This window comes from Lethenteron reissneri, chromosome 36 (genome assembly GCF_015708825.2).
Source record: "Lethenteron reissneri isolate LAM-NWPU_2019-01 chromosome 36, ASM1570882v1, whole genome shotgun sequence".
Taxonomy (NCBI): Eukaryota; Metazoa; Chordata; class Hyperoartia; order Petromyzontiformes; family Petromyzontidae; genus Lethenteron; species Lethenteron reissneri.
In genome coordinates this window covers 13,731,780-13,756,303 of record NC_083814.1, presented here as the reverse complement: position 1 = coordinate 13,756,303, position 24,524 = coordinate 13,731,780, and the positions used below count along the sequence as shown (strand labels likewise).

At 44.7% G+C, this 24,524-nt stretch overlaps 1 protein-coding gene across 5 annotated transcripts; it reads left to right on the top strand.

Annotated features, from left to right (window-relative positions):
- Positions 1-116: 116 nt before the first annotated feature.
- COPB2 (COPI coat complex subunit beta 2) lies at positions 117-21,495 on the top strand. 5 transcript variants are annotated; one of them, XM_061566272.1, is made up of 23 exons: positions 117-204; positions 1,824-1,961; positions 3,944-4,030; positions 4,872-4,998; positions 5,641-5,789; positions 7,173-7,319; positions 7,640-7,739; positions 8,571-8,713; positions 9,334-9,533; positions 9,982-10,092; positions 11,097-11,185; positions 11,545-11,651; positions 11,872-12,015; positions 12,512-12,642; positions 12,808-13,015; positions 13,571-13,681; positions 14,005-14,219; positions 15,678-15,770; positions 16,283-16,460; positions 18,165-18,236; positions 18,483-18,722; positions 19,791-19,832; positions 20,428-21,495. In XM_061566272.1, the coding sequence occupies exons 1-23, from the start codon at positions 202-204 to the stop codon at positions 20,509-20,511; spliced, it is 2,919 nt and encodes a 972-aa protein (XP_061422256.1). In that variant the 5' UTR covers positions 117-201; the 3' UTR covers positions 20,512-21,495. The 5 variants fall into 5 exon arrangements, with proteins under 5 accessions (XP_061422256.1, XP_061422255.1, XP_061422259.1 ...); XM_061566271.1 differs by having other exon boundaries at positions 20,419-21,495; XM_061566275.1 differs by lacking the exon at positions 18,483-18,722.
- Positions 21,496-24,524: the final 3,029 nt, after the last annotated feature.

Here is a 24,524-nt window from a genome sequence, read left to right as displayed (position 1 = left end):
CGGCTGTTTGGGAATTTCCCTATGCAAGATGGCCGCGAAAAAATTCTGCTCGGTCTCAACGCGTACGACGCGGGATCCACATCTCGCGATAGCTCGTGCCGGATCCATTCACTTGTGAGCAGTCACCGAAGTCTCGCGAGAGCTGGACCCGGGTACTTCCACGTCAGACAGTCTCGGTGGGGCCGCATCAGCTGAGACGCAATGGTGAGTGGCACATCTATTAGCATTACAATCAGAGCCGCTGCAATCACACAAGTTAACACAACAGTCAACAATGACAGACGTCGGTAGTGAGCGTTTGGGCGACAGCGATTAGAGTCGCACTCCTCACGCGTCGAGGTTAGTTGGTTTGGGGTCTGGCCTAGGCGAAGCCCATCGTGGGCCGTCTGGAGTCTGAGCAGTATTTGATTTAATTTAACTTTTATTTTACAACATAAAACCTCTTTATGCTTGTTTTATTCTGCCTTATTAACATGTGGAGGTTGTGACATTAGATCCCTACCTTGTGTAACGTGACGTGAGTTACAGCGTATACAATACCTTCAAAGAGGTGGTGTGGTGGGTAAGGTGGTTGGTTCATCGTGGCCATGTCGGACACAGTCGCCGCTGAGATTCTCGATTTGAGCTCTGGGTGAGGGGGTCTCTGTTGGACCGTGTCCACCGAGCACCATGTCAGAGTTACCTTGCGAGCTTCTCAAGTGGAGCGTGCATTGACATAACCCAGCGGTAGCGCATTTTACAGAGGTTTATGGTTCGATTCCGGAAATAGTTAATTGGGAAACAGCGATGAATCGTCGCCAACTACTGCGGAAGCTTGGCAGGGCCCTCCTGAAAAGGGTTGCGACTCTGTGAGCATTTCCGAACTTATGCATAATGATGATGATGGACGATTACCAGGGGTCTTCATTGCGGGCCACTGGGGGCCGCCAGTGCGGCCCCTGACGCATCCCGTCGCGTTGTCTCAAACCCAATTGTCTCAAATGCGTGGCGGCCCTCACACTGATGATGTCTTAACGGCTAAAGTGTCTTGCGGTGAGTGCTGAACACTGTTTGGTGTTGCTACCATTCAGCAAACGCATCTGTGACAGGGCATGGTAGAAGATGCGACACTGAATGTAGGGAAGAGGCAATGGGAGGGAACTCGGAAGTAATTACGTGGCGTTACTTTCTCGGGGGCATTGTCCAACAGAGGAGGGTGCTTCACAGTGTTCTCTTGGAAGAACAAAGTCTGTCCTGTATGTGACTAAGGCGACGAACTTCAAACCTTTTCCATTAAAATTACCCCAAAAATATTATTGTAATGGGTGGGTATGTATACAATTCAACTTTCAGAGCTATTGATCTGCGAAATCACTTGCATCTGAATCTCACACGATACAATACAATAACATTTTGTGGTAAAAATCTAAGACTATTTTTTAACGTGCTTATTTATTTCGTGAAGGCCTTTTACATGTGACGATCATGCAGTGAGAGGGTCAGATGGTGATTTAGCAACAGGAATTTTCCTTTGTATTTTTCTCAAAAGCTTTGAGAAAATGTATATGAGAGATACAAATTATATTGTTTAAAACTGCTCCATTATTATTTGACTGCATAAATCATGTGAAGTGATTTTTTTTCTCCCCTTGTGTTAATTTAAGTCACATTAAACGTGTTACAGTAGCAGCAATAATATAACAAAGTGTGGCACTTTGGTCAGCGCACTTAACGTTCAGTTCGACGGGCATGAGTTAAAATCACAGTTTCGTATCAACACTTTGTGGGAAATGATAGTGCTGCACCCAGCTCCAGCTTTAATTGCCGCGTTTACTCCCCTACAGCCGCTGCGACTGGAGATAAAGCGCAAGCTAACGGCACGCTCGGACCGCGTGAAGTGTGTGGACCTACACCCGAGCGAGCCATGGATGCTGGCCAGCCTCTACAACGGCAGCGTGTGCGTGTGGAACCACGAGACGCAGGTGCGCCTGTGCTCGCGCTTCTTCATTGACGCGGCCCTGGCAGTTTGTGCCGTTGAACAGCACGCGATTGACTGTGCGCGTTGTTATATACAGTCCCCTACCATTGCCATGGGATGTACATGCAGTGGTACCTCGGTATGCGTCGCTAATTCGTTCCAGAAGGTAGGAGGACTTATACCGAAAATGACGTATACCAAACGAATTTTTCATCATAAGAAATAAAGGGAAAGGAAATAATTCATTCCAGAGTATAATAAATGATATTTTATATGGCTTATTATACATTAATGGGGCTGTATAAAATAATTTAGACACTACTTATTACTAAAATGCATACATAAATGAAAAGAAATTCATAAATAAATAAAAAACTAAATATAACTTTACTTTTCCTTGCTGAGAGGAGTTGATAACCTACGAGGATGGTGGTGAGGAAGGGGAAGGAGAAGGAGATGCTATTTTTTGGAAGGAGAGTCCCCTACCATTAACTTCAGGAAGCTGAAATTCAGGAGTTTTTTCTCTTTCTTTTTTCTGTCTTTTTTCTTGACTTGGACCTGGTTGAGGCTCACCAGGTTTGAGTTTTACTAAAAACCTGTCCATTGAAGTTTGTTTTTGCCTTCTAAGAATGTTCCTGAAGTGTGACATTGTCTGGTCATTCCACACAATTCTGTTACGGCTTGTTAGAGCCGTAACAGTATTGTGTACGCGGGTACTGTACGCGGTGACTCATCCCGACCCATACAAGTTCTAGCAAGCGCGTCGTATCCCAAGCAAGACGTCGTATCTCAGGACATTTTTTTCTCGTCAAAACACGACGTATACCAAATTCGACGTATTCCAAAGCGGTCGTATACCGAGGTATGACTGTACCATTCGGGGTCATCATAAGGCAGTGAGATGGCGCAGTGGTAGTACATTCTCTTCTTGTTGTAAAGGTTTGTAACTTACTCACAAATCACTTATTTGGAAAACAGCAATCGCAACCGATTGTAAAAAAACTTAGCAGGGATTACACAAATAACTATTTATCCTTACTGCAAAAACTTAACAGGACCCTCCTGAAAAAGTCTTGAAACTGAATGAGGCTTTCTTGGGTTAACAATGGAGTCATAACATGAACATTATTCCTTTGTCTTGTTTGTACAAATACGATGACATCTGAGATGTGACATCTGAGATGTCATCTTATTTGCACTGTCTCCCCTCTTTTATATGGTATGTCTAGTTTCATTTTTCTCAGTTGTAATGTCTGTCTGAATTCTTCTGTTGTGTTTATTTTGTCCATTACTCTGCAGGAAACACTCATAAAATATATAACAATCTAAACTAGTAGACTCTTAAATTGCACGATTTGATCCATGTCTAATGAGCGACTTCCGCGACACGTCATGTAGAGGGTACTTCTTTATTTCTCACACTGGGCACCACACAGGCCAACACGTATTCTTCTCACTCTTAGTACAACACTTAGATATTAACGTCTCTACTGGCTATACACAGCCGATCACTCGGCGTGGTCCCACCGCTCTCATTCGGCTACGCTGCTGGCTGGTGGCGTGACGATGATGACGATGGAAACCCCGCAGGAGATCTTCCACGTGGCCAGATGACTGAGAGAGATGTCGGCGAGCAGCGACGCAGTCAGGACCCAAGACCCCACACACGAGCCCTGGGTCCGCTCCCCCTTATATCCCCCCAGGCGTAGCTAGGCCCAGCCTCCAGCCACCCCCACTCGTGGAATCTTCTAGCAGGTTACGGAGTATCTCGGCTCACCCCACCTGTTACCTGTGCCCCAGATACCTCTCCTTCTTTGATTGGTTGTTACTTTAACCGTGCCCGTACCCGTGATTCCCTTTCCCGGCCAGCAGGTGTCACCCTGTCATTACATATGTATTGTGAGCCTAAGATATATTGTAGTCTACAAATTGTTATATACCTGCTATTGTTACGTATCTGCTATTGTCTGTTTATTTTGTGTGTAGACGCTGGTGAAGACGTTTGAGGTGTGCGACCTGCCGGTACGCGCTGCCAAGTTTGTGGCTCGCAAAAACTGGATGGTTGCTGGCTCGGTGAGTGTCATATTTTGCTGAGTGAGTTTTACTTATATTGAGAGTGCTGATGAGTTTTCACATTTGTATAATGAGGCCCAGTGGTTTAACTAACCTCCACTTGCCAAGGCTACAACTACCAAGAGCTTTGTTTTCCAATGTAGCTGTCCATGCACATGGATACTAGATGTTGCTAAATCCCGTAGATCAATTTGAGGGAAGAGGTTCGTGAAGTATGTATTGAATTGTGTTGTGTTTGTGATGTCACTTGTTATGTTTGGATTGCCATTCACTATTATTTCCATTATGAGGACCAAGTGGGCCAGTATGCAATTGGAAATCAGAAATTGACAGTAAGAAATACCTTAGCAGTTTTTAATCGATGTGTACTACTGGCTGTAACAAATATAGTTCGGATGTCATCATTTACGGAAAATACATAACAAAAACTGAAAAGTGGAATTACACTGAGACACTGAAAGGGGAGAACACATGGATGAGAGAACATACACCGGTCAATGGCAACATACATACATACAAACAATTAAGTAAAGAAAGTGTATTTGTGCAAGATACGTCACAAAAAGGGATGATGGTCAAGAATAATAGTGGCGTGGCAGCCGAGGAATGGATCGTGTCCAAAAGTATGTCCACCGAGGAGATGAAGCGATGAAATCCATTTGTGTACAGTTGCTCGGTGGATTGTTGCATCGCAAGGACCGTAAGAAATGAGTGCAGTTTGGGGGATACCTTCATCCACCAGTGGATTGATCATGGTGGACAATGATGATATATTACATGAGCGACCCTGGTCACAGTGGGAATGAGTTTAAATTTCTGTGTGTATTGTTTGTGCCCTCAGGATGACATGCAGATCCGTGTATTCAACTACAATACGCTGGAGCGTGTGCACATGTTCGAGGCTCACTCGGATTATATACGCTGCATCGCCGTGCACCCGAGCCAGCCCTTCCTACTCACCAGCAGTGGTGTGTGGCGCCCTCACAGACACTGTCATCAATTTCCATCGCAGTGCTGATGATGACTATAACCCTGTATTCTTAGGGAGGGTGACATATCATAGCGGTATATTCTTTGGGTCTTTCTGTAAAGTCACGTAGATAGGTTCAAAGAAAATATTAGTTTTTTTGTTATTTTCTTTGAACCTATCTACATGACTTTACCGAAAGACCCAAAGAATATTAATTCCTGCAGTCATGAAAGCTTTAAGTCATCATAGCGATAGCGTGTTAACTACTTGTTACAGATGTTCTTGGTTCGAAGCTGGCAGGTCTCCCTGGTTAATCATGCAGGTGTATTGACAATAAAATACTACGCACCGTATGCTCCAATCACACCATTTAAGGAAGCGCAGACCATTGTGTGCTGGTGTCATGTTTCAAATTTGACCAAATTTGAACTACTTGCAAATTACTTGATTTGTAAAGAGCAAATTGTTTCCTGCTGATTTGGAAAAATTAGCAGGACCCTTCTGAAAAAAAGTCCTGAGACTTTCCTGGGTAAACATGTGGAATGAGAAAAATTGGAAACGGTCAATTGCCACGTGAGACCAGCCAGGCTTACATGGGGTTAATTTGTGCACGGGGTTAATGTGTGGCGCGGTGCTGCAGATGACATGCTCATCAAGCTGTGGGACTGGGAGAAGAAGTGGACGTGCTCACAGGTGTTTGAAGGCCACACTCACTACGTCATGCAAATTGTCATCAACCCTAAGGACAACAACCAGTTTGCCAGCGCTTCGCTGGACCGCACTATCAAGGTACTAAACTACGTGGATTTATAAAGAATATGAATGTGACCACATCTCAAGAAACGAAAACTACACATTTGTCGATTGTAGCAAGAGTGGCACAGTGATGACGTTTGTGTCTCGCATCAAGAAGGACCTGGATTCGATTTTTGACTGGGTGCCTTTTTGCGTGGAGTTTGTACGTGCTCCCCCTGTCTTGCATGGGTTTCCTCCAGGTTCTCTTTTTTCCTCTCATAGCTAGAAAAAATACAATGTAACTGGTATTGGCCAAATGTCCCAATATTGAAAAATCTCCTGCAGATTGCAGGCACACCTCACTTCGTGTGACAATATATAACGCTGATACGTTATAGCACTCTTTGTCCTGGAGACAAAGTTTGCAAAAATGATCTACAAAGCGCTTATGAGTGAGAATATGCAGCAGTGCTGGCCTTGCAAATGTACCCGCCCCCACAATCTACTCAGCCAATGAGACCGACTTACACTGTCAGCCAACCAGACCCCGCACCCTCTGATTCGATTATAATGATTCGTTGTCATGATTACATACAAATCTAAATGTTTCACCAGATGAGAACTCACGAGACCAGGATAGTCTCAGGTTCCACCTTAAAGAAACCTCACCACAGAAATGTAGACTGAGGGCATCACTAAGATCACGGAGGTCCTGGAGCTCTTCTCCGAGTGACCCAGATTGGGAGCGCAGCAGCGTCTCCAAACTCGTCTCCCACCGCTGCCTTGCAAGAGAAGTACAGTGGAATACACTCCTGAGTACAGTACATAATACTAATGTTATATATAAAATTTTTTTTTTAATGGAACAATGTTTGTTTAACACAGAGGCTTTCGCGACTAATATCATCCACACCGGTGGTGCTGTACTAGTGACAAATTGGCATGTTCTGTTTATGTGACAACCCTTACTAGTTGGCTGTGTCGGGTGGTGGCAAGTTTTAACGACACATTTATATATTTACGTCATCTAATCCAAAACCTCTATTTTGGAACAATGTTTACCTTGTATTTTATTCACGCTATTACCGATACCCCTATGAAACATTCATATTGCTAATACGAAAGAAATAACGCTGTCAGGAATCCATCCCCATATATGCAATGGTATAATGACCCCTTTTGGTGCTGATTTGTTCATGCTCACTTCTCCAGGAATGCATCTTGAGCACTAAGCGAGGTTTGCCTGTACTCAATTGGGAATTATTTGTGGAATTGCCCCTTGCTGCTAAAAGTAGGCAGGACCCTCCTGAGAAAGATCTGTGAATCTCCGTGAAAATTTCCAGAGTAAATTTGTGTAACCATCATAATAATAATGAAATATGAATGTGTGTGGGATGTGTGTGCTTCTGCGTTGGGACACCGTGCCGCCCCGTGTAGGTGTGGCAGTTGGGTTCGTCCACCCCGAACTTCACTCTGGAGGGACATGAGAAAGGGGTCAACTGCGTCGACTACTACAGCGGTGGCGACAAACCCTACCTCATCTCGGGTGCCGATGACCGCCTCGTTAAAATCTGGGACTACCAGGTACTGAAGATGGAAGTGTGAGGAGTGAAATGTAAACTCTAACCCCTTGAAAATGAAATGTTATATTTCAAGGGATTATCCATGTTAAAATTTTAAATTGATAAATAATTGTATTTGCTTTTTCAGCTGACATGAATTTTGTCCTATGAATATACTTGCCCCCACCATGGGAATGTGAAATTCCCACTACTGCCTAAGGGCTCTAAACAAGAGATAAGCATTGCTCACATGAGTCGGAAATCGCTTTGACTTGAAATTCGTTTTTTTAAATAATGGTAGTCGATGAGCGGGACGTGCTGCCCTGCCTGGTTTTGCTGCAGAACAAGACGTGCGTCCAAACACTGGAGGGGCACGCACAGAACGTGTCGTGCGTCTCCTTCCACCCCGAGCTGCCTATCATCATCACCGGCTCCGAGGACGGTGCGTTGTACGCACTCAACATTCAGTGGTGGTCTAAGTGAAGTTTTTCAGGCTGGACCGCATGTTGGGTATTTGTGCTCAAGATTTCACCAAGAATTGCTGACTGCAGGCATCGTCAGGAGTTGAATTGGTGGTGGGGATTAATTGTGGTGCGTGTGTTTTTATTGTTTCCTTGTGCGTCAATTTACTTTTTAGCATTGGCCTGTCAAGTGTCATTTAAATAAAAATTCCATGTGTTTAGCTTCAGTTCCATAAATATATTGTTATTTACAAATATATTTTTAATTTTACACAAACCTCGCCCGGGTTTCTCTAAATCCGCTTAAAGGAATGAGTACACAGTGCTCTGGGGATACAAAGGTGGCTGAATATGGTGTTGACCACACCCCACCACCTCATGTGCCTTAAAAGGTGCTTGCGAGCAGCAATTGCCTCAGCAGAATCTGAAGAAACCATTTCATATGCAAGAGCGACGTGGGTCACCAAAATGGAAAAAGGAACATAAAATAACTACAGCAATGAAAAAATATAAATTGAAGCAATAACATCATCATACTAATCGGCAAAAAACAACCACGTCACAGAGCAGAATGTAAATAGGAAATAAACATAAAATTAAATGCTGAAGTGAACGATGGCTCTGTTGGTTACTTTTAAAAACTGCTCAGAGTAAAATGAAGCTACAGAAACATAAGAATGGATATAGGGTGATTATTGCACTGTTGTTACGCAAAGAGACGAGGATCTATCTATTTTCGTGATGTACAATGCTTTGAGTACCTGTAAAAAGTCGCCTTATGAACACATTAGTATGTGTACTGTGGTGTGCAGGTACGGTGCGAATCTGGCACTCAAGCACCTACCGTCTGGAGAGCACGCTAAACTATGGCATGGAGCGCGCCTGGTGCGTGTCTGGACTGCGCGGCTCCAACACCATCGCCCTGGGCTACGACGAGGGCAGCATCATTGTCAAGGTGCCCCTCCTGCCCCCCACTCGCGCTGCGCACACACGCGCCTGTTCGCCCACCCTGTGTTATAACGAGTGAGGTGTCATCCAAGGACGTCATAGCCCTATTTCTTTGCTTCCAAGGAGATGGTTGGCAGCCATTGGTGGCATGGTGTGCTCAGGATACTGCATTGTGATTCCTGCTTGAAACACACTGCAATAATGTAAAAAAACATTTTTATATCATAGCATTAATTGCAAATCGTATCACAAAATGTCAAAATGTTTTCCTGGATTATACTCAACTAAAGTGGTTCTGTGCAGATTCAATCGAAACACGTATAAAATTGCTCAATTTGGTTGTGATAATTTTTGTTTAACTTACCTGTTTGAGCTTAAACATTAATAGGCGTGTTGAACACTCACACCCCATGACAATTTAATTTGTTTGGTTATGTCGGGTGGTGGGAGGGTCTTACGACATGAATTTAGCAAGATTCAGAAGCAACAATGTTCCATTGTTGAACACAAGGTACTGCACAACCTTGTGAGCGAGTGTGCAACAACGTTACGTGCAGGAGACCTGCACCGTTGAGAAGTGGAGCTGCCCGCTGAGCTCGCTGCTGCCGTTTTTGCATGGTGCTGCAGTTGGGACGCGAGGAGCCGGCCATGTCGATGGACTCGAGCGGCAAGATCATCTGGGCGAAGCACTCTGAAGTGCAACAGGCCAATCTGAAGGCCATGGGCGAGGCGGAGATCAAGGACGGCGAGCGGCTGCCTCTAGCTGTCAAGGACATGGGGAGCTGCGAGATTTACCCACAGACTATCTCGCACAACCCCAACGGCCGGTGAGGCCAGCTGCCGATGCTGTGTTCGTGCTTTCAGACACATTTTCTAAGGAAGCCAGTAGACTACCTATTGTTATTTTCAGGAAATATAGTGGTTGGCTACAAAGGGATGTACATTTGAAACACGCTTGGCTGTGTAAGGATTAACACAGTTGGCTATGTACGGTGTGAAAGAAGTTCATCATACTTAATGTTATTTTCGAGACATTTGCTGATGTTGAATTTGGCCGATTTGACGTACCATACTGTACTGATAAGGAATGAGCAACAATAAAATAAAATGTAAAAAAATAACAAAAAATAACTTTAATCAACTTCACTGTATGACAAATCTTAAGACAACTTAATGTCACCACTCCTAGCGAAAATGTATAATTAAACCTGTGTTTAAGATTGACACCTGTGAAATAGCTGCTAACGTCGAGCGACGGTGTGTGTGTGGCGCCAGGTTCGTGGTGGTGTGCGGTGACGGGGAATACATCATCTACACTGCCATGGCTCTGCGCAACAAGACCTTTGGCTCGGCGCAGGAGTTTGTCTGGGCCCACGACTCGTCTGAGTAAGTCCCGCTGTCTCGGGGGGCCCTCGCGAGTGCCAAAGGCCGGGGGGTTTGGAGGGTTTCCTGCATGTGGGATCAGCGGTGGCGGGGTTGGCTGGCATGGCAGCAGGCAACTCATCACCATTGTCCAGAACAAAATGTGGTCTGCAGTGGTTCATTGTCAGTCAAGATCTGGTTGAACTCTTTACCTAAATGATCACATGTTTCTTAAGCTTAATCAGGACTAGAAAATACATTTTTATCCAAATTTGTTTTGTGATTGACCCGAAATTGGAAGTGATGGGACTCATTTGACAATCACTTCCACGTTTTTCCTGTCAAAAATAGCCATACGTGGCATTAGGTACTGTCACATTAGCTAGCGTGCTGACACATACATGGGGAACAATGTAAATTATCTTAAAATGATAAGATACGAAATTGTCCTGAAAACTCGATATGTTTTCATCTGAAACTCATCCCTATTTAAGTGGGGTTTTCCATGATGCTGCTTGCCTTCATGGAGTCGGGCGCATGGTGGTTCACACTTCTAGCCCAGTGTGATGGACGCATTGTGCTGCTGTGAATCATTAAGCTTGAGTTTCAGTAGTAGGTTTACGGTGTGATTTGTAATTAAAGTACAATATCACAATTGGGATTACACGTAGCGATGATTACACATTGCAATCATTACACCCCACTGGCAGGCTAATTACCCCTTTGCAGCCCGGTGCTGAGAGGCTTCGTGGTGCCCCAGACTAAAAACAGTGCACCCGAAGTGTTTTGTCACATTATGGATGCAATACAAATGCAAGTACATTATCACTATTAATGCCTGTTGGCCAATTCATATATATAGTACTTATTTCAACTGATACAATTAATCAGTGCTCCATGTTCTACTCATCTGAGTCTTTAATGGTTTACAGAAAATAGGATTGAAGAACTTGAGGGTGTTAGTACTTTGGTTGTGGGTTATTTGCGACCCCACTTAGATTTTCTCACATGCATGTCTTACGCTTTAGGTATGCTATTCGAGAGAACAGCAGCACTGTGAAACTGTTCAAAAACTTCAAGGAGAAGAAATCTTTCAAACCCGACTTTGGAGCAGAAGGTAATTGAATTGATGGCGAACGTCACTACTTCACTAGATTCAACAAAATATTCATAAATATAAGTGACATGATCAATGAGCAGCCAATACTCCTCCGTCACATATCTGTCCCTCCACATAAAAAACAAGTGTGTTTTACACATCTCATTGGCCAAACGGCCTTCTGGGAGTGCATAACTGGACTTGCTTTAAGTAAGCCTGACTCTGCTGATGAGAAACTGGATTTTGAAACCATTCCGGAGCTTGTTTGAACCTATGCTGCTTAATTTATCCACTCCCAGACGCAATGTGCCCTCTCCTAACATGGCTCTGCCTGGGTGATTAATACGTGGGTTTGCGTGATTGATGTCCTCTGCCAGGAATCTACGGCGGCTTTCTGTTGGGTGTGCGCTCCATGAGTGGGTTGGCGTTCTTCGACTGGGAGAGCACAGAGCTCGTCCGACGCATTGAGATCCAGCCCAAAAATGTATTCCACACCCATCCACACACTCATATTCTGACTCACTCACTAGTATACTCACAGTGGTACACTTACTACCTAAAACTCTCAAGTAATATTGACAAACAGGCAACACATGCCTTTAAAGGTGGTGGCAAATTATTTTGTTGCTTCCATTTAGTGCTAAATTAGACTCTGAATTAAAAGGCATTGTTACTTGTGCTCTCTTTTCATTTTCCAACCACAGATCTTCTGGTCGGATTCTGGTGAGCTGGTCGCCTTGGCAACGGAGGACTCCTTCTTCATCCTGCGGTACCACTCGGAGAAGGTGGTGGCCGCACAGGAGACGCACCAGGGCGTCACAGAGGATGGCGTCGAGGATGCGTTCGAGGTGCCTTAGCGTCTACCGCCACTCCCCCTGCCACCAGGCACAGTGGCAGAGAATGCACCGTGATGAAAGTAACCCTTCTGAATCTATATCACGTGGCTGCAAAACAGAGGCTGAGGTGGTTCAGAGGTGCTCAATAATGATCGGTTAGGTTGTCCTGGTTAATCCTGCTGGTGCATTAACTATAAAATACTATGTGCACCTACGTCGCAGTGGACATTAAAGATCCCATGATGTAATTTTAAGAAGGGTAGGCCTTCGTGTGCTGGTATCGTGGTCCATATATTGCAAATTATAAAAATTACTCACTAATTACTTGATTGGGAAACTGTAAATCAAAAATTTAGTCTCCTGAAAAAGAGTTTTGAGACTCGGTGGGGCTTTCCTGGGTAATCAAGCTTAACAATAATAATAATAGTGATGGTTGTAACTAGTGTACCATCGGCAGCACAACGACTGGCTGCTGGCGAGAGAGGTTACTGAGATGATGGTCTCTCAGGTGCTGGGCGAGATCCAGGAGGTGGTGAAGACCGGCCTATGGGTCGGGGATTGCTTCATCTACACTAACTCAGTCAACCGCCTCAACTATTACGTGGGCGGCGAGATTGTCACCATTGCGCATCTGGACAGGTAAAGACTTTCCAGTTCACGCCGAACTCCAGCTTACTTGAGTCTGGCTCCGGCTCCGAAAGGTTTTTACCATAAAGTAACATTTAAATAAATGCAACTCATTGATTCTCGTTGTTGCACTCTCTTTCACACATAATTCCCCCCTGCGGCGGCGTCGCCATGTAGGACGATGTACCTGCTTGGCTACATCCCCAAGGACAACCGGCTGTACCTGGGCGACAAGGAGTTGAACATGGTGAGCTATTCGCTGCTTCTGTCCGTGCTGGAGTACCAGACGGCCGTGATGCGGCGCGACTTCGACATGGCCGACAAGGTGCTGCCCACGATCCCCAAGGAGCAGCGCACGCGCGTCGCTCACTTCCTGGAGAAGCAGGTGAGCAAGGCTGGATGGAGAAACGAGGTGGGGGAGAGTGACAAGGGCGGGGGAGAGTGTGGCACAGTGGGATTGAAGCGATGAGGTGGGAGAGAGTGAGATGGTGGAGAAAATGGTAGGATGAGGTTGGGCAAAGTGTGATGAAGCAGGGGTAAAGCGACCAAGTGGGGAGAGAGTGATGATTGAGAAGAGAGTTTTATGAGTTTAGGCAGAGTTCGTTAAAGAAGAAAAGAGTGCAATGCTGGTCAAAAAGAATGTAGTAAGGTGGGGATTGTGAGGCTGTTTTCATGGCAAAAATATCATGAAGATGTTTGGCAGAGCATGATGAGGCAAGGATAGAGCGATAAGGCGGAGGTGAATGTGATATGTTATGAGATAGGGAAAAAGTGTGATATGGTGTGGTGATGGAAAAATTAGTGTAATGAGAGTGTGGAAGAGTGATGAAGCAGGTAAAGAGAGCGTTAAATTGGAGGTGAGGCCTGCAGACTGAGTGCGCGATCGCGTGCCCCCCACTCTAGTGACGTGTGTTCGTGGGATTTTCGATTTTCCTCACAGGGATTCAAGTCGCAGGCGTTGGCCGTATCATGTGACCCCGAGCACCGCTTTGAGTTGGCGCTGCAGCTCGGGGAATTGAAGATTGCGTACCAGCTCGCCACCGAGGCAGAGGTACCCAACCCCTTTTCATATAGGGTCATTGCCTGAAACTTTACCAACTGAAATGTTGCATTTGGGGTGGCCAGGTAGCTCAAGAGGCTTCTACTCTTTGAGAGCAATGAGCCAGAACCATCGAGGTCCTGGGTTCGAATCCAGGAAACCATTCAACCAGCTTCCTGAAGTGTTGTGAGTTGGCCTCTGCCCATTCACCAATTACTGCACAAAAAACCCTCATTCTGCAGATGTAAGAATTAATATGTAAAATACTTGTCTCTTTATATTTTCACTTTCCGGTCTTCTCCATATCTGTTCCAAACCCTCCACTCCCCCATCAGTCTGAGCAGAAGTGGAAGCAGCTGGCGGAGCTGGCGACGTCACGCTGTCAGTTCCAGCTGGCGCAGGAGTGCCTGCACCGTGCGCAGGACTACGGCGGCCTGCTTCTGCTCGCCACGGCCTCGTCGGACCAGGCCATGGTGACGCGGCTCGCGCAGGGCGCCGAGCGCGATGGCAAGAACAACGTCGCCTTCCTCTCCTACTTCCTGCAGGGGAAGTGAGTTTCTGATAACGATAATTAATTATTGAGTACGTATGTCCTCGTAACACAGGGCTATCACAAGAAGGCGCTGCTGTGATTCACAGACAGTCTGCAATAGTTTCATAGGGAGGCGATGTTGCTCAGTTTCCAAATTTGCAGATAAGTTTCGAATTTGATCATGACTGAGGCACACAGAGGCTCACTTTTAGAATGACGTTGTGGAATCTATAAATTCCACTGTAAGTGAAGAAGATGGCACGTATTTTACAGTGAATACACCTGCAGTAATAACCAGGACAGCCTGCGAACTTCTGCAACAAGGGACGAACACGCTACCACTGAGCCATGTGCCCGCCCCGTTGGGCCACGTCACTGCCGTTATCACCGTAAACTTGGGCAATGGCTTGGCCCAGCGGGAGTGCATTTTCTGCTCATTACAAAGGAACTGAACAAGCCACATTCTACTGCTGGCGCCTCATGAAAGAAGTTGAGGATCAGCAAGCATTTCCTGAATAAAATATTTATATTTGTGTTATGACCCCTGTAACCAGTGAGCCATTGGCAGCCCCATCACGAGTGCTGGGACGGTGACATGGTCGACCGGTAAAGCATTCACAGCTTGTTGCAAAAGTTCGCGCTTCGATTCGCTAGGCCACCTGGGTTAATACTGCGAGTATATGATCCATTGAATATTTTGTGTCGTCTGATTCACTCAAAGAAGTGCATGTTAAAAGCCCCTGTGACATCATTCGAATAAGGTAGGCTATTGTGTGGGTGCCGACATCACGGTCCAAATCTTCCAAATAAAAATAATCACTGCAAATATCTTCAATGGGAAACACATAGCAATCATCACCCCTCGTTACAAAAAAATAGCAAGACCTTTCACAATGAGTTGAGACTCAGTGAGGCTTTCCTGGGTAAATAAGCAGAGTAATAATCATCTTCACCAGTTGTGCTTTTCACATTCCTCATTGTCATAGTCATATTGTAGATTTGGCTGCTGGTAATGAGTGTGGTCAATTTTCAACTGGTGCATAAAGTTAACGAACATTTAGGTCTGCCTTTCAAAAAAGATCATGAATTTCAAAAGTGAAAGGACGTACTGATTGACACCATCTGGCAATGTGCACACATTAGCTATTCAGGTAGTATAGGGTACCCCAAGGTTGTGCTCATTCCTCCAGGGCAGGCAAAATAAGTACCACTTTTTGGAAACGGCAACAGTTGTCCTACAGATAGATTCATTTCCATCATAGGAAGGTGGAATTTCCACACTAGATCAGGGCTATTAACAGGTGTCAAGCACTGCCTCCAATGCTCATTTCAGCAGCAAATCACCAACTTTTGACGATCTTGTGGTGGGTGAAAAAAGTTATTTTTTGGAGATAACTTGAGTGAGGAAATACTTGACGTAACAATGCTCATGAAAGTCACCGCTTTAACGTCAGTCCTGTCCTGTGTGCTTTGCAGCCTGGATAAGTGTCTTGAGGTGCTGATCAACACCAATCGCCTGCCAGAGGCGGCATTCCTCGCCCGCACATACTTGCCCAGCGAAGTGTCAAGGTGAATGATTCGAACACTTCTCACAGGGGGCTGCCTTCTTAGGTTGTTGTCCTTCGCTTAGGTTGTCCTTCCCCGCACCGCCAATGATCACGGTTGGCTACGTACGGTGTGAAAGAAGTTCAGCAAGCATGCATACATACATACATCTGTCTTGTTAGATCTAACCTCATTAGTCTTGAGCATGGCCTTATAGCATCAACATATATTACAGGCTTACGTTTTGGGCAATGGAGAATTAATATCGTTGTTGAGAATATAAGTAACAAAATAAGTAACCAGACAAATCACCTCTAATCCGTATCTGTCCCTCCATTTTCAATATATTTCACACATCCCATCAACCACACGGCCTTCCGTTTGTGCATCATTTCAGCAGCATAATTTACACATCTCATCGGCCACAAATCGAAAATGTATTAACGGTAACTCGTCCGTACCGCACTGCGCTGACGCGAGGAGGCGGTGAGGGAGCGCGGTCGGTGACGAGGGAGTGGGGTGGCTGTGTGGCACAGGGTGGTGAAGCTGTGGCGCGAGTCGCTCGCCAAGAGCAACCAGAAGGCGGCCGACTCGCTCGCCGACCCTACCGAGTACGAGAACCTCTTCCCAGGCCTGCGCGAGGCCGCCGCCGGCGAACTCTACCTGCGCACTACGTCTTCTACACGGCTTGCGTGCCAGTACCCTCTTGTGACGGTCTGTACCCCCCACTCAGCCTCCCCCCAGTCCTTGTGAATGATGATTCGTTCATGGTTGTGTTTAAAGTAATGCAGATATTTTATACTCGCCTTTTGCCCGTCCAAGGACGGGTGTATTGCAGTAAATCTGAAACTTGCAAGCGAAAAGCAGACCGCGACGTGATATTCATTGCATCAATGCGTGTGCAATTTGTAAAGGCGCGGTGACACAAACCTATTTCATTTTAAGGTTATAATCCCTTGTTCATCATGACGTCCTTTTTACTTCTATGTCTCAATAGCGTTACGGAGATCGCGTGACGTGAGGGTTCTGCCTTTGTAGTGAGGGTCGTAAGTTGATGCCGAGGAGTGGGGGGGAGGAGGCGCCTCGGCCCCCCATGTGGAGTGACGTCAGCCGCTAATTATGAATGGGGGGGGGTGTCCATTTGGAGGATGTCACATTATTATTAATGAGGGGGGCTGTTCAATGTGGAGTGAAGTCACGAGCTTTGCACACAGACATTCTTGGTTCATTATAGTCGGTAATAATAATGAGGGGGTGTGTCCATCTGGAGGACGTCACCTGCTCATGATTATTAATGAGCGGGGGGCTGGTCGATGTGGAGTGATGTCCCGAGCGTTTAAGGACAGACATTCCTGGGTGATTATAGTAGGTATTAACACGTAGCCAACATTTTGATTAATAATATATTTTTAATTTGTAATTATTTTTTGGAATTGGAGTACAATTTTAATTAATACATTTGTAATGATTTATATCTAGTTCAAATCTGCTTGGTTGTTCCTGTGATATCACAACACCTTTTTAAGAAGCCGGCTCGGGTAACACATTTAAACTAAATTGCTGGTTTAGGAAGATGCTAAATTTGGTGATGAGAATTGTTATTAAACTTACTCGTGAGTTTAACCGATAATAATTGTCATGTTAAACGCTCTTAACCTATGATAATGTAATTTGTTTGGTTTCGTCGGATAGTGGAGGGTTTCACAACTCAATGTTTACCAGATCATGATCTAACCCAAAAATCTATGAGGAGTCAAATATGTTTTTTTAATTAGTTCAAATATTTACCGAGAATATCCCTTGATGGAATGTCTCATTTGCAAGGGCATCCAAGGTGTCGATTGACACACAGCAAAAACTTAATGACACATCTACAGTTTAAAATCTATCACTTATACAGTATAAATTAATATAATGAATATCACACTCAATAAAATACATAATACATATGTAAATAATTAAATGGTGCATAGCGCCAGTTTAATTGAAATGTCCTCTTATCTGTAACAGTTGCAGATGTCATACAAATGTGTTATAATTAGAAATGTAGATTAGTTGAGACTTGCGGCATGTTTTAATGTGCCTGTGAGATCATTAAATGTTCACATATGTGAGTAGTATTTGACTTTTGTCAATATTTAAACATTTACAATGTGGGGTGGAATGGTGACACAGTGCTTGACACTGGTGGCACGGTGAATCTAGTGATCTGAGTTTGATTCCTGGCCACGGTTTAACATCATTGGCGAGTGATTACTGAACCGGTTACTGGCAGTTATCGTCACGGCAAGTCGTGTACCCAGTGGCTGTGCGTGGTGGTGGTGCTGCTGCTGTGGGTATAAGGGAAGTCTGGGTTTGGGGTTGGTGAGATTCCTGAATGCACACGTGATGCTTTGTTTTTTTTGCTGTCCTTTGTAGCCAAACGAAGAACGCAACGTTCTTGAGGAGGCTAAGGGCTACACACCCAAAGAGACGACAGCTGCTAAACAGGTTTGTGTTGCATTCAGAGTTTGCTCTTGAATGTTTCCAGAATGTTTTTGATGTACAGTACATGCATAGATTTTAATCACAGCCATTTGTATTGCTTTTTACGTTGTTGATTTACAGAACTTAAGTTGAACAGTTTCGTTTACATTTTGTATTTTATGTTGTCATTTGTGTACCATCATTGGACAAGGAAAAGTGGCAATGTTGTTTCTGCCACTAAAGTTTTCTGCTGGCGGTTGGTTCCCGCAGTTGGTTGTTGGTGGCATTCAGGAAAAACCTACAATCGTGCAGGAGGAGGAAAAGGTGGAGGAGGAGGAGGAGGTGGAAGAGGAGGTGGAGGATGATGTGGCAGCGGAGGAGCAGGGAGAAAACGACAATGACCCTGATGATGATGATGCTGATGTTGTTGAGGACACGGATAAAAAACATCTTGAATTGGTCACCGCTGACAGCGATGACTGCACACCCGGAGCTGGAGCCGAGGCAGCAGTGCGTGTCGACCTTAACCGCACAACGATCTAACGCCCCTCAGCACTTTCTGCAGGCCTCCCAAAATTCAAGCAGCCGCCTCACTTTTCCGTTTACCCCGCTTCTCTCTTCCTCACCTGTCCTCCTGTTGCGCACACCCCTATCTGTCGCATCTGCTAATTGGGAAAGTGTGCGAAATTGGAGTAACGGTCGATTTTTAGTGGCAGAATGTTAGAACGGGCAGTCATTGTATCTGCTATAGTTTTGAGTTTGTTTTGTTTAACCAAGTGAGGACTCGGGAGAGCAGGATAGTCTTATTACAAGAGTGACTTTTTGTCAGCAAAATTACGAGCAATATTAAATGTATGTCGAAATTTTTTCGCACCGTACATAGCCAACCGTGATAAGCAGAGTCCAATAATGAAGCAAATAGAAATCCGAGCAAAAACAACCAAATAGAAATCGGTTAAAAAAACAACATCGTTAAAGAATAAACCTTAAATACTGCATAAACAAATCAATATTAAATATAATTATTTACAGGAACATAAAAATATAATTGGAGTTATTATTGCTTTAGTATGTGAACAGATAAGGGTATAAGTCCTCGTGATATGTAAATGTTATTTTAGCGTTAAACCCATTAATTTGGTCCAACGTGTAACTTGACTTCTACCTGCTTCTCTTGATCTCTTCTTTTGCATGGCTGGCGTTGTTGGAACGTGCAGCTCCAATCAAGCATTCCTATGGGATGCTGGACCGTGATGACCACCTAATCACTTTTACTCTTCTCTCTATAGCTTTCTTGCAGAATGGAGTCTTGCATTGCATCTGAAAGGCAACATTTTCCCTCCCAGTCTTTGAAGCTTAACGCTTTCCTCTAATTACCTTTGGAAAGCACATGTTTTTTTCTTTTACAGGTTATTTCTCACTTCTGCTGGTCTTTTGTTAATATGCGCATTTAAGGAAGGTGTTTTCCACTGCTGCATGCTGGCTTCAACTTTTTGACATGGGAAGAGCAATGCCACTGCCAGAAGCACATGCGCAGTGGTGTGACTCGTAACCCAGTGAGCTCCTTTGTCTCTGCAGAACATCCACAAGAGTGAGCCTGTTCTTTCAAAGGAGGAAAAGGTAAATTGAAAATCATATTAAACCAGATTTGACGTACTGTATTGTTATTTACGACTTCCAGCAACTTATCCGGATCATATTTGACATAGCTTCAAGCAAAACGTCAGATTCAATTGCTACATTTGGTTTTGAGAAGTGTTCAACTTAACGGGAAACTGAAACTATAATAATGGCGCATTACACATTTGTGTGTCTGACAATTTTATTTGCCTTTTTTGCGTGGCCAGGAAGGTCTTACAACAGAAATTTTACTCGGATCATCGTGGCCTAACACAAAAATCAAATATGAATCGTAATATTGGCTTCTGAAACCTACATATCAATGTAATTTGCCAGTTTTTGCAGCGCCTTGTAATTCAAGTACAGTGTGAGCTGCGTGTTTAGTTCTTCTCTCCAGCTTTCAGTAGCTGAATATTAAATGCCTGCAGATGCCTGCTATGAGTGGTGCATGGCAAAAGCTTAAATGCTTGAACGTGCAGCCCAATTCGGAAAACCACCCTTGGCTTTTTATTGGTATTGGGAAAGTCAGCCGGGGAGTTTTGTAGCATATTGTTGGCAAGATGATGTGATGGTGATAACCGTGAAGATGTTGCAGGAGCTGGAGGAAGACCTGGACAACCTGGAGATTGACGAGAACATCGATACATCCGACATCAACCTCGACGAGGACTTTGAGTGACCTGGCGAACTTGACGACTTTGGTCTAGACTTGGGGATGATGTCAATTTCTAAACAACGGGAGCTCATACTTTCCATAATGGCTAGGCATGTCACGAATTGCCCCCCCCTCTCTCGCCAACCACCCTCTCTCGCCAACTACCTCCAGGCCTCATAATTCAATGACTTATGACTTGGATTTCATTCACTTCAAAAAACAATTTATGATTGTGTTGTGTAGAATCTATTGTGGCTGCAGAGTTATACATCAACTAAATACAACAGAATGTAAACGAATAATCAATTCCTATGCACGCAATCCGATGCATTGATCGTGTGCATAAGAATAGATTCAAATTAACGCCTCGCCACGTCTCTGAGCGGCACTCTTACACCGCAGCTGCATTCATCGTTTATCATTTTTGTAACTATAACAGAAAAAAAAACACTTAAGCTAATATTTTTCACAACATTTTGGCAACCCTATTAGCTGACGTATGCTTAATTTTCGAATTTTGTATCTTCCTAAAAATAAAAAGAGACGTTCAGGCTAGTAGATTTTAAAATGTGTTGAAATGATTAGATGTGGGGCATAACATGCTGCTGTCTTGTTAAGGGAGTTTCGGCGAATGTACACTTCCTTATGTTAACAATTATTTGTTGGCGTATATCATATTTTTTACTGCTAATATTGCAGCATTTGCCACATTTACTTCGGTGAACATTCTCAATCGCACATACAACCTAGCATAAATGAGGGGCCCAATTCAAGTGTTGGCGAAAGTGCCTTTACGTACGATTTTTCATGGTTTGGCTGTTTCGTCAATATAGGAATATGGCCTGTAGTGTAAAGGAACATTAATTAGTAATCACTCTTGTGTATTGCTACGAAAACCTGTTAATATGTTAAAATGTAAACCACCGGTTTTCATTTTTTGTTAAAAATGATGGCACCCCAATATACGTCTGCATATAGCTGTCACAATAAAGTGGTTTATGTATCTGATCGTTGCCATCTGCGTGTGTTTTGTAACATTTCTCATACAAGTGAAAATTCGGTTTTTTTCTATGATGGTGTTTTGTGTCCATTGGTGGCTGGGATTAGACCATTAAATCCCTATCATCGTTTTACATCACAGGGTGGCTTAAACTATGGTTCCCACCTTTTCCACTGTAGATGAAAACCCAGACATTTCGCAGCCTAGGTCATCAAAACTGGAGTCTACTATAATAAAGTTCAACACAATGTCCTCAGATCTCAGAATAGTACAAATCAATTCATGCCACCGTAACACAGATGCCAATTCCTGGATAGGTGGCAACCCTGGCTGAGACACAGATTCAAATTCAGTCCTGACATCGTTAGCTCCTTGACCCAGCCACCATTCATGTCGTTCTTTGCAGTTCCATACCAACGTATTAAATGTACAGTATATTGTAGAGTTAATGCATTTGTTTGGGGGGGGTGTCTTGGGTTGTGTATGTTGGTGGAATTCTTTCGCACCGTATGTCGCCAACCGTGCAAATCAGAGGTGCACAGGAAGGACAACAAACTAAACAAAAGTAAGTTCTAAATCAATGAGTTTTAAATCTAGGTGCAGCAGCGCCAGTGGCTTCCTAATAGCGATTACCACCTGTGTCGGTTTTAGCCACTTCGGGAATTGGCATCTTGGGGTGGCAGGCATTGATTTGAACCGAGATCTTGTACCAGTATTGTGTTAAACGCCATTTCATATTCTTTGGTTCTTTCGGTAAAGTCACGTAGATAGAAAAAATATAAAGTTAATAAATACAAACCACGACGTTTTGATCGCAACACAAACGGTCGTCGTCAGGAATAGGGGTGTTAACCGCTAAAGGCAAACTGTTTATAGAGGTTTAAAATGGGTGGAGCTCAAGTGCCGGCAGCATGGGCGGGGCAGCTGATGTTAATGTAAGTGATGGGAGTAGTGGGCAACGACGGCGCTGGTGGTGGGTTTCCACCAATTAAAGGGCTGCCAGGTAATAATTGCACCTCGCTTTACACAATCACACTGTTGACGGTGGAGGTTGCTGCGAGAGGTAATGGTAGTGTAGTGACTTATTGTCACTGTATGGTGCCGGGCTTACGAAGTCACGGCTGGTAATGTGGTGATTACGGGCAGCCCGGGTCGCGGGCTGCAGTACCCACACTAGCGGTGGTTGGGTGAGCGCTGGTTAGCGCCGTGGCACCGCGAGCAGCGAGTGCGCAGGTGCCGGCTCCCAGTGAGGGAGCGAGAGCGAGCGTCAGTCAGCCAGGGTGGCCCTGGGGCATGACACTGACCTGTTGTCACGTGACCGGACGATACTGGAGGGGGGTCACCGGTGGACGGGGGCCGAGGAGCGGTCACGTGGTCCCGGAGAGTTCTCGAGAAGATTCGAGAAGCCTGGAAGGTGGGCGGGGCTAGGGGCGGAGCCAGCCCCGGCCCAGGAGCAGATAATGAGAGCTTCGTGAGGAGATCGGGTTTCTTCAAGTGTCGGTGTTCGAATATCCACGTCGGGGAGAAGAAGCCTCGAGCCACGCGGTCCGGGACCCAGCTTGTGGTCCGGACCGGGATGGCGAACCGTGTCTAGTTCTGCCGTAGCGTGGCTAGATGGGCATTCGAGACCCAAGCGTAGGTTGTGTTATGTTGCACGTTGGTTGTGAATAAATAGCGTTGCTCCCAAGTTAACGTCTGCGACTCAGTTAGACTCACTACAGTAGTAATGGGTAATGATGGTACTCGTGGTGTATCTGCAGCAGCAGTTACATTGGGGAAACTAAACGACATGTCTCGGACCGTGTTCGGGAGCATAAGGCAGATTTGAAACACGGTAGGACCAATACTTAAATCGTGGCTGATCATTATTTTAATGCGGCTGGCTCACAAGTTTGATTTCTCTACGACAAAGCCATCCGTATATACAGACATACACACAATTTCAACCGAGAAGATGGGTACAAACTCAGCAACCACTAGAAGGACGTTATCAACCATCTTGGTTCTTTCGGTAAAGTCACGTAGAAGGGAAATAATAAAATAATAAAAATAAAACAAATTATTCTCATGACGTTTCGGCCACAACGCAAGCAGCCGTCCTCAGGTGAAGAACAGGTCTGCCGGAAAGACAGCGTCTGAATGAGCACCACCAGTCTTGGCAGCGTATATTTAAGCTGGGTTGGAGGGGGAAGGGCGCCTTGACAAATGAATTTGCATATCAATAGGAATTACTATTAAAATTCCTTCCCTTTATTACTTCTAACCCTACTCCCTCCCTTTGATGCTGCTAATCCTGCATAATACGCATTCCACAAGTAGTGACTAATCCCATATCTGCATTTCCCATAAATCTGCTAAATTCCTATTGATATGCAAATTCCTTTGTCAAGGCGCTCTTCCCCCTCCAACCCAGCTTAAATATACGCTGCCAAGACTGGTGGTGCTCATTCTGACGCTGTCTTTCCGGCAGACCTGTTCTTCACCTGAGGACGGCTGCTTGCGTTGTGGCCGAAACGTCGTGAGAATAATTTTATTGTTTTATTTTTATTATTTTTTTATTTCCCTTCTACGTGACTTTACCGAAAGAACCAAGAAGATGAATCCCTGCAGTCACGAAAGCTTTAAATCCAAAGTTATCAACCATTTCAAGTCATAACTGGCTGTAATGTTTTCATTTTAGACCTGGCAGCCCTTTAATTGGTGGAAACCCACCACCAGCGCTATCGTTGCCCACTACTACCATCACTTAGATTAACATCAGCTGCCCCGCCCATACCGCTGACACTTGGGCTACGCCTATTTTAAACCTTTATAAACAGTTTGCCTTTAGAGTCTAACCCCCCTTTTCCTGATGACCGCTTGTGTTCCGATCGAAACGTCGTGGTTTTTGTTTTTTATTATTTTTCTATCTACGTGACTTTACCGAAAGAACCAAAGAATATATTTTCCTGCAGTCACTAAAGTTTTAAGTCAAAATGTATACGCCATTTCAGATTACTGCATAGACCTACATTGACTGAGAAACACGTCTGCGTGT